At 38.2% G+C, this 15,409-nt stretch overlaps 1 protein-coding gene across 10 annotated transcripts in view; it reads right to left on the bottom strand.

The window, feature by feature from the left end:
- The window catches only part of VPS13B (vacuolar protein sorting 13 homolog B), a 477,988-nt gene that overhangs the window by 406,635 nt on the left and 55,944 nt on the right, over nucleotides 1-15,409 (bottom strand). For all 10 annotated transcript variants that reach the window (XM_080583158.1, XM_080583153.1, XM_080583155.1 and 7 more), the window contains one exon: nucleotides 2,087-2,355. In XM_080583158.1, coding sequence (XP_080439284.1) covers nucleotides 2,087-2,355 — 269 coding nt within the window. The remainder of the gene's footprint in view (nucleotides 1-2,086; nucleotides 2,356-15,409) is intronic.

Raw genomic sequence — 15,409 nt, 5'->3', positions numbered from 1 at the left:
TACATTATTAACATGGTATCAAATTAGTTTGTAAATTGCTGTAAAAATCCATAAATATATTATTTACTCTTCCCAGCAAAAAAATTAAACACCATGACAATATTAAGGAAATGTTTTGAATTGCAATCATACTTATTTTTGTTTCTTGTCATGGCAATTCTGAGAAACATGCATTCATATTTCTTGCATGATTACAATATAAAAATTTAAAGTGCTAATACACACACTCTGTGCTTAAAAAGCATATAACCTGGAGCTAAAAGAAAGGGAGAAGACAGAGAGGTACAAAATATTCAAGACTCTTTTGCATTAAAAAAAACTTTTATTTTTACGTTGAACAGCTTAAATAGTTCTAATTTTTATATAAAATATCCACAAACTCTCATTATTATTTTTGAGACTTGATACACATGGTTGTTGTTTCAAAGTAAAATTTTGTAATCCAAATGTCCATGAAAATTGGATTTAAAAAAATCACTGATCACCCTTCAGCTGTATGCAATTATTGCAGAGGAAAAGCAATTAATTGATTAAAAGAACTCAGACATTACAAGAATCATTTTCACCATTATTAGAAAATGCAACATTTAATTTGGCATGATTTTTAGCTGGAATGATATCAACTGTTCAGAATGCTAATGCAGAAACTTGACCTTATTTTTTAACCAAAATATGAACCACAAATTAATTCCATACATTCTTTGCATGCAAGTTGAACAATGAATTCTGTTTTCCTCCTAACTGTCACCATATTCGTCTCATACTTCTCATTTAAAATCTATAGAATTTAAGATGTTATATTTTAAGCAGTTTTTATCACTTCCTAATATAAAATGCACAAGCTTGCCAAAGAAACATTAGGAAAACCCAATCCAGTAACTTCTGTTCAAAAAACATGTTCCTATTGTTTTAACAACTTTTCTCACGTCCGGAAAGAATACGTAAAACTAATACTTTATGACAAAGCACAAAAGAAAGTCCAATCTGAACCATGATAATGAGAATTTTGAGGGGTTTCTTTAGTGGTGTCCCAGAGGTTTAATTAAAGGCTGAAGAAATATTCTATATCATTTATTTTTAGCCTTTTTTTTCAATGAAGGCTGAAGCAGGTTGACAGAAGAACATTACTGAATGTTTGCTGACGCTTCACATCCTCAACTTTTGCAACCAAGTTTGCCAGGAGACTAAAGACTTCAAACATGAACAGAATACTTGCAACTGTCAAAGTCACTTGCTCCATCCTTTCTGCCCGCTGCTGAGCAGCTAAATGCTCTGCTATGCCACCAAACAAAAACAGCTACGAGAAAGTAGCCGTGGAGCCACTCAAAGCACTAACTTTTGCTCAGTTGGCAAGCCAAACAGGCAAAATGACAGGAGGTTCTGATGATTCTGAGTGTATAAAGCAGGCACTAACATTATCTAAGGGTTATGAAATCATTGCACTTCATCCAAATGTCTCAAAGGCATGTATTAAAAGTATTTTACAAAATCAGAACCTTGATTTCTAATTTCTGTCAGTGTATTTCAGTATCTTGTTCTAACTCTGTATTCCCTTCTGCAAACACAAAGTATCAGAAAAACCCAACAACTACTTAGAAATTTGATTAGAGCAAAAAAGAATAATAATTTCAAAATAAATTTCAATTGAATTCACATTTGCACATATTATAAGGAAAAAAGGAAAACAAAGGAAATAAATTGCTCCAGCATTCATGAACAAGCTCTACCAAGCTAAAATTCTTTTATTATAAAATACATTTATACAAGCGATAGATGGATAGAACACTGCAATAAGCTTTCACAAAAATCCTCTTAAGCTTCCCTCCCTCAAAAATATTCATCCAAGTATATTAACTGGTTTCCCTTCTTCAAGGTTAAATGTTTGCAGTTAAATTCTACCTCAAATAGCAAACCAAACCACCTAATTATGATGTGACATGAACTTTCAATATTCATTGCCCCTCATTTTTTTGTTATTCCATCCATGTAATGTCCCTTGTCTCAAATCAAACAGTAAATACATTCATACAGTCTTCATGCACTTTCACAACAAACCAATGAACTCAAATATGACACAAATACTTGCCTTAAATGTCACTGTTGCCTTTGTACAGTAGAATCCAATTGAAATAATAGGATCCTTGAGGGACTGAGATTTCTGCTGATGGAGCATTGTTCCATCATTGATTCCACCAGAACTGTTCTCTTCATCATCATAACTCACAATGGCAGGAACAAAAGACCAGGCCCAAGAAACCCATCCTTGTTGCTGATCATCATCTTGATGCAGATAAGGATCTTGATTAATATACTGCGTAGGATATTGCATCACTGAGCCTGTTTCATCTTCCGTACCTTTAAAAACAAGAGCTAAGTGAAATTTCAAATCAACCATGCTTTAAAGTTCATTTATTATACTCAAAAGTATAGCATGCAAAATTTATCTAGGACAAGATTCCACGTACCATTCACTGATATTAGGTGTATAGTGGTAGAACATACAATTAGAAATCAAAAATTTCTACTTAAGCTTCCAAATGCTTATTTACATCACTAACATTTTCCTCTTTGCAATAATTTTATCGTTTGCAGTGACACCAGAATTTGTCTTCTATACCACATGCTTTCAAGAGTTCATCCATTAAGGTCCTTCTGAAGTTGCAAATTAAATCCTACCAAGTAATGATTTATTACTGTCCTTCAGTTTTCAATTTTAAAATGCAATAGTAAAGGACTTCAATTGAAAAAGCCATAGCAAGGAAAATGTAGACACAACACAGCTCCAAAAATAAGGTTGAAAACCTCCTTTAAGTCAGCTTTTCACGTAGAGGAAGATACAGGTTTATCTGCATTCTGCAAAAAGCACAAGTATGGCACCTATAAATCAATAAGCCAAACATGGGTTTCCTGTGAAAAAACATTAAAGGTAGCATACAGAACAATACAGGGATTTCTCCCATGATTCATGATCCAAGTGGGTAACACTGTGCGCAGCACAGTTAACTTAGCCTATTTGGTTTCATCATCACTCTTATGGGACTCCAGAGAGGTATTAACTACTTCAGAGTTACCATACGGAGTGCATGATGTAGCACTGTTCTCTCAGGAAAATAATACTGAACAGAGTATTAAACAGAACAGAGATAGGCATATCCCATTTTTACTTGCTCATTTTAAACTCAGAGGACCCACTCTTACAAGCTTCAAAGCTTTAGTCTTCACATTAGAATAAGGATCAACAGGTACCCAAATTATTTGGACACTGGCAGGACAGGAGAAAGAAAAAACCCTCATGAGAATGCTCTGCACATTCTTGGAGGCATCTCAGAAGGGCGAAGCAAACTTCCTTACCCCTTTCCTTAAAAATATTTTCAGAGATCAGTTCTGAATCTAAACATAAATCTTGAAATATAGGAAATACAGAAAGGGTGCACAAAGTCTTGGAAATGGCCAAGAGGCAGGACAGTCAGAAGCAGAAGCAAAAAGAACTGATATGGAGCAGACTTGAATAGCTTAGCCTAGACTGTGCAGAGGAAGAAACACAGAAGAAATGGTGGAAAAGAAAAACTTTGGAAGTGTCGTAGGTGGGTTATATATAATATTTGGCCTATGTAATCATATTATATAATATATATAACATATACTATATATCATATAATTATGTATTATCTAATTATCTATTTTAGAATATACAATATTTGGTCTATGTAGTCATATTACGTCATATAGTCCTATTAAGTCATCATTTAGATTATCTCTTGCTGCAGTATGTGTACAACAGTAAAAAGACGCCAAACACAAGTTTGTTTTATAATATATCTTAGCATTTTAGAAGCCATTAAAATAAGACAGAACAGCAAATAGACTGAAACGGTTGTATCTATATAGCATGAGACAGAAGATGTAAGAGGAAGACACACCTATCTTCTATCGCTAACTTTTCCACAACCGTTATGTAATCAGTCAAAATGCAGACAAACACACCGAGAAAGCAACCCACAACATCCTCTAAACACCTCGAAGAACAATCATAATCTATATTCCTTTATAATACATAATACATGAAGGAGTATGTACTTTGGAATCATAAAGCCTCTGTGGTTTTAATTAACTACGCTAATTACTACATCAACTGCAACTATGTATGACTGAAATCTAATGACAAAAACCCTATGCTAATGTGAAGTTAAGGGTGCACAGTAGTATCTTTGTCTTATTCAATAATAATAATAAATTGCTAAAACTGAAATGTCGGGAAGCTTTGAGCTAAAGAGTTGAGCGACATCCCTAAAACACTAGTTTTGCCTTTCTCGAGCTGGCTTTGAACACATAAACCCCGACGCTACCTTACGCTGTGATGCTGCGTCACCACCACCTTCAAGTAAGAGAGCCGCCAGAAAGGGCATCAAAGCAAAAACACCACAAGACATATGGAGAGGAAGGAGGAATAAATCAAACCAGCACAAAATATTTGTTAGTAAAATGAAGAATAAAGTGAAAAGCAAAATAAATAAAGTCAAGGCTTGTAATAGAGAGAGATGAGATGACAAAATGAGTCATCTATATTCAGACAATCTATATTCAGATAATTCAAGCTCTCTTTGAGTTCCATCAGTTCCTTGCAGATTTTTTTTTATAACTCTGTAAGAAACAGTAAATTGTGTAAAGCCTAACAACAAAAGGAATAGAACATAAATCAGAAAAAAATCCTATCCTTGCAGAATTTATACTAGTCTTATAACTCTATTATACAATATTAGCAGAATAAAACCTTTTGCCAACTTTTTTCTAAAGCTTCTCAGTCAGCACTGCAATTCATAGGCCACCTATGCATTCTTAATTCTTCCACAATATACAAATTATTTGATCCAATCACCTCAAGTATACTTTGAAGGCCTGCAGTACTAAAGAAGGTGTCCTGGTTTTGGATGGGATGTAGTTAATTGACTTCACAGAGGCTTGTATAATGCTAGGTTTTGGATTTCTGATGAAAATAGTGGTGAGAACGCTCCCAGTTGTTGCAAGTTGTTGCTTCTCACACTGCCCTGCCAGCAGGGAGGCTGGGACAGCTGACCCAAATGGACTGAGGAGATAATCCATATCACGCTCAGCAATAGAAGCTGGGGTACAGAAGGAGGAAGGGGGGGATGTTCCAAGTCATGGTGTTTGTCTTCCCAAGAAACCATCACACAGGACGAGCCCTGCTTTCCTGGGCATGGCTTAACATCTGCCTGCCGATGGGAAGTAGCAAATGAATTCCTGGTTTTGCTTTGCCTGTAAGCGTGGCTTTTGCTTTATCTACTGAACTCTCTTCATCTCAACCCACAAGTTCTCGCACTTTTTCCATTTCTGTTTCTCTCCCCCATCCCACCTGGGGAGAGCGAGCGAGCAGCTGCATGGTGCTGAGCTGCTGCCTGCCAGGGTTAAGCCACAACAGAAGGCAAAGTTCTGGAAGTTCAGAAGACCCCATTCTCTTAATGGCTACCTTTTAGGAAAACCTATCATGCTGAAAAACAAGAAAATTGGGATAAAAATCATTACTCACTGGTGCTTATACTTCTACATGCTACATTTTCAAATGCTGACACTACACAATAATCAAATCTCAGTCTTCTGCTCTTCCTTCCGCTTCTTCTCCCCAGTATTTTATTCATTCATTATGTGACTACCCTAATCACAGCAAGCACTAAAATTGTGACCGGGCATGTGTATATGTTCCTTCAAAAACAGAACAAGGTAGATGAACCTCTGATACATATGCAAGACACAAGAAATAAAAGAAACTGTCTCGTACTGCATCCTTTATATCGAAGCCATAAATCCAAGAAATTTCAAAACCTGGCACAACACAACTGATTTTTACCAGTGTGAAATTTACCCACACAATATTAACAGTGATTCTCTAAACATCTAAAAGGCACAGAAACTCTTAAGGAGCAAAAATTCTTTGGATAAGGACACATTTTATCAGCTGTCCCTTTTTTTGCCAGTGGTGTCAAATAATGTTCATCTGTGAGGGACTGCAGGGAAGCAGACTAACAATTTACCTTAAACCATCACAAGTACTCATACACACCTAAGCTAGCTATAACCCAAGAACAGCTGTGATACAGAGCCTCTATGGAAATTCTGCTGCACTACTGAAACAGGATGATTATTCTGCATCTTCTTACAACACTGAAGGAACTTGTACAATCTCAATTTTGACTATTTATCTCAGCATTAAGAAATTTCTTTGTCTTAATGTATACTGCAAGGGAATAAAGAATAGTGCAAAAAATTATTCAGTCATCAAGAGAGAAAACCTACAGGAACTCTTCCACCACCACAAGGCCAGAAGCACATTGGAACATTATGCTATGCACCACTTGTCAAGTTTCTGTCTCTACCCTTTCTAGCTACCATAGCTAAGATCACAGTGGAAGAACTTTGCTTCATAGCTTAGGGCAGTGATTCCAGTTAAGAAATAAATTTTATATAAATTAAATGACCGTATGGCATGGCTGCATCTGTTTCCATGTTCAGATTGAGTTTGATCTTTGGAAATTCACTTTTAAACGGTTGGAGATACTTAAGGTATCTCTGACTAAGAGTCTGGAAACCAGCATCTCCCATCCAAAATCTGGAATTAACTGAGCAGAAAATTACTCTTTGTACTTACTTGTTTTTCTGCCTGTATTAGTTTTCAGCCAGGTAAGGTCCCTGATCCAGCTCTACCCGTGGCTACAAAAATACAGGTGCTGGCACAGGGGGAAGCAGGAGGGAATGCATCACCATCCCTTCTGGCAATAACATGAATTTTCATCTGGCTGAATCAACCATGAAATGCACAAATTAAAGTTAATAAGTACTTCAAGAACACAGCTGTAGATGTTCATTCTTGTATCATTAAATAATGTAGATATTAAAATCAATTTCCTCGTCCATGTTCTAACTGCTATAAGCTAAAGAAGCCACTGCAAACTCACTGCTACAATGACAATATCATTAGTTGTGTAATCATAACTTCTGGAACTAATCATGCTAAGAATAGAAAAAGAGAGGTTTGCAGTGGAGTTATCTTGTGACAACAGCATTGGTGCTGACTTAGAGAACACAACAAACCTTAAATTTGTCCCTGCAGCATGAACTGTCCTTGGGGAATCTCAAATATAGTAGCCTATATGCTTTCAGAGTAATAAACATTTTCTGTACCATTTTCCTTTGCATATGTTTATTATCTAAAGAACACATAGAAATGACTGATGTACAGAAAAAAACAAGTTCAATGTTTGTAAAAGTTGCCCCTAATATGTTTATACAGCTATTCAGTGGCAGTGTTGCCAAACTGAATTTTATTCAAAAGAAGATACACATTATGGATCTACACCACAGAAAGACAATAAATTGACTCCCACAAGATAACCTGTAATATTCACTATGCTAATAGCTTAACGTGTTGATGTTTAAATAGTTTCACTTCATAGTACATATTTAAAAATAATGTCTTGTGTCCTATTGCACATGCAGTACACTAGCACAGCAGTATGAACTAAGGAGCTGACGTGTAACTAGAAGTGGCATTAACACCAGCAGAAATTAAAATCCTACGTACCAAATTCTAGTCTGAAAGGTATTCCGCATCTCCATTTAAAAGCAAACTGCACCTAGCCCCAACACTTTCTAGTTGAAAATCTGATGCCCTCATAGCTGTACCATGGATATTACAACGCCACACGTTCAAGGGACAGTACTTTTACACATTTAAGAGATACCACTTTCATTTTGTAGCAGACAACCTGCTGCAGTGATTCAGGTAGTCAGGATGGCAAAACAGTAAGCCAAAGGTTTCTTCTTATTCCTGCAGCCAGAATATCATCTTCCTTAAACTGAAACCTCCGACTCCTACTAGACCAGAATAAGCTCCCACCTTAGAAACTACCATAAATCAAGGGGAAAAAATGTAATTCCCTTTTACCGCTGAGTTATACAGTCCATTGGGTATGGACTGTTACTGCAACATCTGAAAGCTTCAGGTTCAACTCCAGGGAACCCACTTTTTCAAGCCATGTACCTTTATCTCTTAAACAAACTTCCCCAAGCTTCTCCATGTCCAGCTGTCTTGTCTTGCTGTAAATTGAAACTACATTACAGTAGAACTAATGGACAAGAGAAGGTGGAAGGAGGGGAAGAACGAATCACCTTAATTGGAATTTTCCTAACAAATTTGGAAAGAATAATGCCACAATTCTGAAGTGCTGAAACACCACCACGAATCACTCTACAGTGCTCCCCATGATTTTACTTGGGGTTGTTAATCAATTATTTAAAAATAGCCATCATTTAAACAATATCCTAACCTCAATAAAATTATGAGCAGATGCGTAAGAGTTAGCTAAGGGTGAGCTACAAAACAAGCGATAGTAATTCCAAAACACCAGCAGCAGGGCAAGAGGTAGGAGGTCGTTCTATTTTAATGACAAAGGAGATCAAACAAGTTGAAATGCCACAATAAAAGGGCAAGAGCCTCTGGGTTGAAGTACAAATTACAAAACAACTAAGCTGAAAGTGGTAGGTTCAGTGTAGATCTCCAACAGAGAGAAGAAGGTGCTAGTTGTCTTGCCTTGCCAAACTGAATGACAAACTGGAAAGTGTTTTTGTTTCATACCCTGCACACAAGTTCAAAGAGAACAATTGGAAGTACACTTTATTCACTGGAAACATTAAGAAAATGCTTATATTCAGCCTTTATATTAAACCACTTTTAAAATCAGCAGCAAAAAAGAAATCTGCTATTTAAGCTTTTATGCAATAAGTAAAAACAAAAGGTCTACATGTGACTGATGCCAGTGCCCTTCAAAAATGTAATTAGATTTGTTGGTTTCTACTCAAAAAGGAGTATTAATATTTTTCAAGAAAAAATAAAATTGCAAGACAATATAAAATAGATTTTAAAAATGCATTCAGAGAAATCTAATTCTCCACATAAAAAGTTACAGTTCCTAAACAATTAAAACTTTTAATATAAACAAATTTTAGCTCCCTAATTTAGGCATTTTATAATTTTGGAATTTTAACTTTTTTTTCTTTGCTACTCATTTTAACTGCTGCTCATTTAACTGATGTTGGCAGATGCAAGCAATTCTATGTGCCTAAACGTATATTCCAAACTAATGAAATCAGGCTATCTCCATACAACGAACTTGATACCCATCCTCAGCATATGGAATCTCAGCAGCCACTTACAATGCACTATCACAGAAGCCTACAACGAAGTTATTCACTGTCACACTGGCTGTTAGACAGCTGCGCAATGCACTGATCCCACAAACTGCTATCTATCTACATTGCATCTTTACAGCCTGTTGAAATATGAATTTCAAGTACACCTAGTTTCCTTGGGAGGTTATCAAAGCGTATTGGCAAGGAAGACACTCCAATAACAGAGCTAGACTGGAGTTAAAAAAATGACTGTTGGCTTTCCTGCATGGACTGCTCATTCCAGAGCACACGGAAAGATGAGGAGCCCAAAGAGCATAGCGTACCGCAGTCTTTCGCAAGAATAATACACGCATCTCCATGTCTCAGATCCTCGAGAGAAAACACACAAAAAGTGCAGCAACAAGAGAAATAACAGGTAAATGTAAGTTGGCACACACACAACCTTTTATCCTGATATCAACTCTGCCAAACTGGCAACCATTTTCTCCACTGTTTACTGATAACTCTCATCTACCCACTCTTCAATAAAGTGCCCAACTGTATTTCCTCAGTCAAACATGGATAAGTAAATCTAATTCCATTCTCTCATTTTTATCCTAGTACTTTATCGCAGAATCAACCCCTTCTCCAACAAGTAATGCTCACCTCTAATTTCTTGCTATCGCAGATTGTTTGCAGCTGGTTTTCTCAGTCAACCCAAATATAATTCAACCCAAAGTTGACAATATATTAAACTCATTCTCTTGATCTGATTTTTGCTCCATTAGTATCCTAAACACTCCCCATGCTACTGTTCTTACCACTGAGTTTTCAGAAAGGAGTACTTCAGTACATTAAAAATCCGAGTTGCGTAGGATCTGTGCAACATTTTATTCTGTTTAGTGTTGTAAGAGTGTTAACTACTCACATTCACAGACGACTTCTTGATTTTTCTTTTTTTTTTTGAGAAAGAGTAAAGATCACAGCAGGGCCAGTGTGCTTTACAAATAATAGAAAGTTTCACAATATTCCTTTGGAATGGAACTATATTATTGCCATTTTACACCTGAGAAACATGCTCCATATGTTACAATCAGATCTGCATGGATCTCAAGGCAATCATTCAGAGGCAGCACCCGGAACTGTTAAAACCACCCTCAGAAGCTCAGCAGCTCATACTGAGCTCATACTCTTGATCCCAGCCTCTCGCATCTGTCCCAAGCTTCTTGCTCAGCAACTCATTGTGCAGACACATCTCAGCTATGCTACCACCCACCTGCTCTGCACTTCTTCATTTTCATTTTTAGCCCACTGTTTGTATTGTCCACTGTTTGGACATTTGGAAGTCCACAGAATCACAGAATTGTAGGTGTTGGAGGGGACCTCAAAGAGATCATGGGGTCCAAGCCCCCTGCCAAAGCAGGTTCCCTACAGCATAGGCCTTGACAGGATGCACCCATGAGTGTTGAAGGAGCTGGCAGATAAGATTGTGAAGCCACTCTATAGTCTTTGGTCAATCATAGCAAATGGGAGAAGTGCCTGATGACTGGAGGAAGGCAAATGCCACTCCTATCTTGAAGAAGGGCAAGAAGCAGGACTCACTGAACTACAAACTGGTCAGCCTCACTTCGGTCCCTGGGAAGATGATGGAACAGCTAAACCTGGAAACCATTTCCAGGTACACAAAAAGGACATGAAAATCATCAGGAGCAGTCAGCATACATTCACCAAGGAGCAGTCCTGTTCGACCACACTGATATGCTTTGATAATGAAATGACCAGCCTGGTAGATGATGGGAAAGCATTGGATATTGTCTTCCTGGACTTCCGTAAGGCCTTTGACACTGTTCCCCATAATAACCTATAGAATCATAGATTATCACAAGTTGACAGGGACCCACACTGATCAGAGTCCAATTCCTGGCTCCACACAGGACCACCCAAAAATCAAACAATATGTCTGAGAGCATTGTCCAAATGCTTCCTGAACTCCAGCAGGCTCGGTGCTGTGGCCTCTTCCCTGGGGAGCCTGTTTCAGTGCCTGATCACCCTGTCAGTGAAAAACCTTTCCCAACACCCAGTCTCAAAGTAGCTGTTGAAGTATGGGCTGGATGAGCAGACAATGAGGTGAATCGAAAACAGGCTGAACAGCCAGGCCTATAGGGTGGTGAATCAGTGGCACAAAGTCTATTTTCAGGTCAGTAATGAGCAGAGTTAGCCAGGGGCCAATACTGGGTCCAGTCCTACTTAACATTTTCATTAATGTTCTGGGTGATGGGGTAGAATACGCCCTTGGTAAACTCACAGATGACAAAACTGTGAGGAGCAGCTGATTCACGTGAACACCATTCATCCAGAGGCAGGATGAATGCCTGCCTGGCAACAGGCTGGAGGAGTGGTCTGACAGGAACCTCATGAAGTTCAACAAGGAGAACTGCAAAGTCCTGCACCCCGGGCAGGAACAACCCCAGGCACCAGCACAGGCTGGGGGCTACCCAGCTGGGAAGCAATTCTGCAGAAAAGGACCTGGAGGTCCTGGTGGGCACCAAGCTGAACATGAGTCAGCGATGTGCCCTTGTCACTAAAGAAGGCTGATAGTGTTCTCGGCTGCATCAGGCAAAGTATCACCAGGAGGTCAAGCGAGGTAATCCTTCCCCTCTGCTCAGCACTGGTGAGCCTGGAGCACCATGCTCATTTCTGGACTCTCCAGTGCAAGAGAGATGTGGACATACTGGAAGGAGTCCAAGAGCCTGGAGCACCTCTCCTGTGCAAGAGAGATGTGGACATACTGGAAGGAGTCCAAGAGCCTGGAGCACCTCTCCTGTGAGGAGCATCTGAGAGAGCTGGGAGAGTTCAACCTGGAGAAGACAAGGCTTGGGGCAGGGGATCTGATCAAAGCCTATAAATGCAGGAAGAGAGGGTGCAGAGAGGACGGAGTCATGCTCTTTTCAGTGGTGACCAGTGCCAGGACAAGAGGCAATGGGTATGAACTGGAACACAGGAGGCTCCTTCCAACCACCAGAAGCGCTTCTGTGCTGTGCAGGCGACAGCACTGAGTCGCCCTGCTTGGAGTCTTCAGAAGTTGCCTGGACATGGTTCTGGACAACCTGCTCTGGGTGTTCCTGCTTGAGCAGGAATTGAACAAGATGACCTCCAGAGTCATCCAGCCTCAGCCATTCTGTGATTTCTTTGTTCAAGAAGTGCCAAACCTCCTCTTCCTGTGCTTTTCCTATTGCTCAAACCTCTCAGTATCATCTATCAGTATCAGTATCACTTCATTAAAAAAGTTACAGTATTTCAGCCTTAGATCATCAACCTCAGCAATTCCATCCAACTAAATTCCATTTTTCTGATGTATCCTGGCTTCCTGTCCTCTTTCATGCCAAAGTCATTTTCATTTCTATTTACATTAGTCCTTTTTACCTGACAAACCAAAAGCCTATTTTCAAGCCCCAGTCCCCCACAGCTACCACTGCCATACTCTTGTCCAAACCCTTCTAACTTTTGCATCTTTTTACACTGAAACACAGCAATTTCCTTCTTTGTACTACCAAGACATTCAAGATCACAATGCAGACAAGTCTCAAATCCTCAGAAGCGAAGGCCCTGTTCAGCCCTGAGCCGGAACATGGTTCATCATGCATGCAGTATTAAGTGAATTCACCCATAGTACTGAAGGCAGTTTCCACATGTATTTCTGACCCATAATTTTTACCTCTGTATTTTGAATGCTTTCCGCATAACAGAATTTAAGTAGATTTTCTTCAGAGGCAGCAAAACGTACGTTCATGACACAGGCTAACCCTGCTGCCAAATTTCAGGATCCTATTCTTACATGTGGGCGTACAACAACACTTCAAATTGCTGCTGGAATACCCTTAAATATGCATAGTTGATGAATTCAGTTGACAACAATACAAGAAATTCTATTCAGAAGACGAAGATATAGATAAATTCTTTAAACTGAAATGGTTAGGACTGCTTCCTAATAATTACTGGGCTGAACTACTTAATGAATCTTCAGAACACTTTCAAAGAGTTATAAAAACATAACCTATAAAGTAGGTTAAGTACATTGCTAAACTGTAAAGAATTCAGGCACAATTCCAGTGTAATTAGTCTTGGATTTCATAACATGGTACTTTTGAAAAAAAGTGTGGCTAATATAGCTCAGTAGATAAATTGCAAGTCATTTATTATTTTTATTAATTCCCTTTTTTTTTTCTGAAAATAGTAGCATATTTGAAGTTTCCTCAGAAAAGTTCAAATCTGTGGTTGGAAACTGTGATGACAAATGCATCATGAAGTGTTCAAGAGGAGGAAAGCGGGTTTTTTCCTTACCATTCACAGATATAATATGAAGTCAGAAAAAGAAAAAAAGTTAACTCACAAACTGATGGTATGGATAACACGGTAATGTTGGCACTCGTATACTGGCACTGAATGTGAGTAAAAAAATCATTAGGTATCAAAAAGTTTTGTTTGTGTGTGTGTACATGGTACACGTGCATGCATGTGCACATGTATGCCTACAAACGTCTATTGAATTCTAACGCAGAAAACAAGCATAAATGGCATAAAGAAAAACTGTTGGTAACAGTTTTAGGCTACATGCAGCAGACTACTTTGTAGTAAAGATAGAAATGGACTTCCAGAACAGTTTCTACAGCTCTGGCTTGGCAACACAACAATTGCCATCTGTTTTGTGTTCTGAAGGGATAATTCTGTCAAAAATACACGATCACATAATTAAGTGGAATATTAGTGGAATAGCGTTTGAGTACAGCATAGTTGAACAAAGATTGCATAGGAAATTACAGATTTCCTACTTGGTAGTTCTTGTCATTGCAACCATAGTTTAATTTCTGACCCTTCTGACAACAACTGCATACATCAGTATGAAATTACACATCATTCCTTTTTTAGATAGCTATTTTATGAAAAACTAAAAAAAATCACATTCACAGTTGTTCAGAAAAACCACATAAGATTTACAGACAGCAATTGCAATTTAACCTTCTTGAGGACATACATTAGAAAGGAGGATGACAAGAGACACTTTGTCAAAGAATTTACTCATATTTGGACATAAGAATCTTGAGTTCCATTCCAGATGCAGAAAACACGAAGTGTTTGTAGGCAGATGCCTTTTGTTTTAACCTCAGTCTTCTCTTAAGCTGTATTTCTGTTTTACCACCCATCTCACACACTAACCAAAAGAAGCCAAACAAACAAAACCTCCGTCTCTCTCCTATCCACTTGCATCCTCTTCCATACACACATGTTCTGTCCAATCTTCTCATTACCCAGCTAATCTCCCTCTCCAGTCCTTGGACCTTTTCATCTGAAACCCACTGCCTACCAATCCCAGCTGTTCATTGATTCACAGGATTTCTCTATCCTCTATCACCCTCCTACATTCAAATGGTCCTACTCACCTTAGTAGCTCCAGGAATCCAGCTACAAAATTCAAGCAACACTAAACACATCACAATTAGCTATAGCATGAAGGGTTAAAGGTGGCTGAACTTTGATGGGAATGAAAGAAAGACACCCACAGTACAGATACAACCCTCTGTCTGAAAGCAAGGGTAATGCAACACCACAGAGAACAGCTCTTCACCCTTTCTCTGCCAACATTACAATTAAAACATTGGTTAGATGCAAAGAGTTCTTGAAATGCACACTAAGGATTCTTCTAGAAACCATGCTTTTTAAAGTCTCAGGAGAAAATTAATTCAATATTTTCAGAATGTTAATAATTAAGTACTTCTAATCACATGGTGTAACAAACTCCACATTTCTTGTAAGGCAAATAGTTTTGAGTACAGAAAAGTATTTGATCTTTAAAGAAAATACAGGAGAACTATTTACAGAAGTCTTGTTTATTTGCTCTGTTCCACATAGTGGCAGCATGACAGAGAATTCTACATCCGGCATGAGAGTGAAATGGTTATCTGTGCCAATCAACATTAAATGCTATTTTTCTGTGAAAAACAAATTCCACTGCTGTAATCTTTCCAATACGATATTATTTTTCTGAAGTCAGAGAAGACAGCAATACAGGATCAAAAAAATGGAAATTGAAATTATATATTTCTTAAACAGAACAAAATCTATTAATGTTTTACATTGAAGGTCTCTAACTACTCTAATACTATAAACATAGCTTAATGCTGATGCATCTCCTTCACATACAATTCCAAGAATTTTCCAGAAGTCATCATGC

Source organism: Anser brachyrhynchus (genome assembly GCF_964034855.1).
Source record: "Anser brachyrhynchus genome assembly, chromosome: 2".
Lineage (NCBI taxonomy): Eukaryota > Metazoa > Chordata > Aves > Anseriformes > Anatidae > Anser > Anser brachyrhynchus.
Note: the sequence above shows the minus strand (reverse complement) of the source record. Positions and strands in the feature narration are given on the sequence as shown.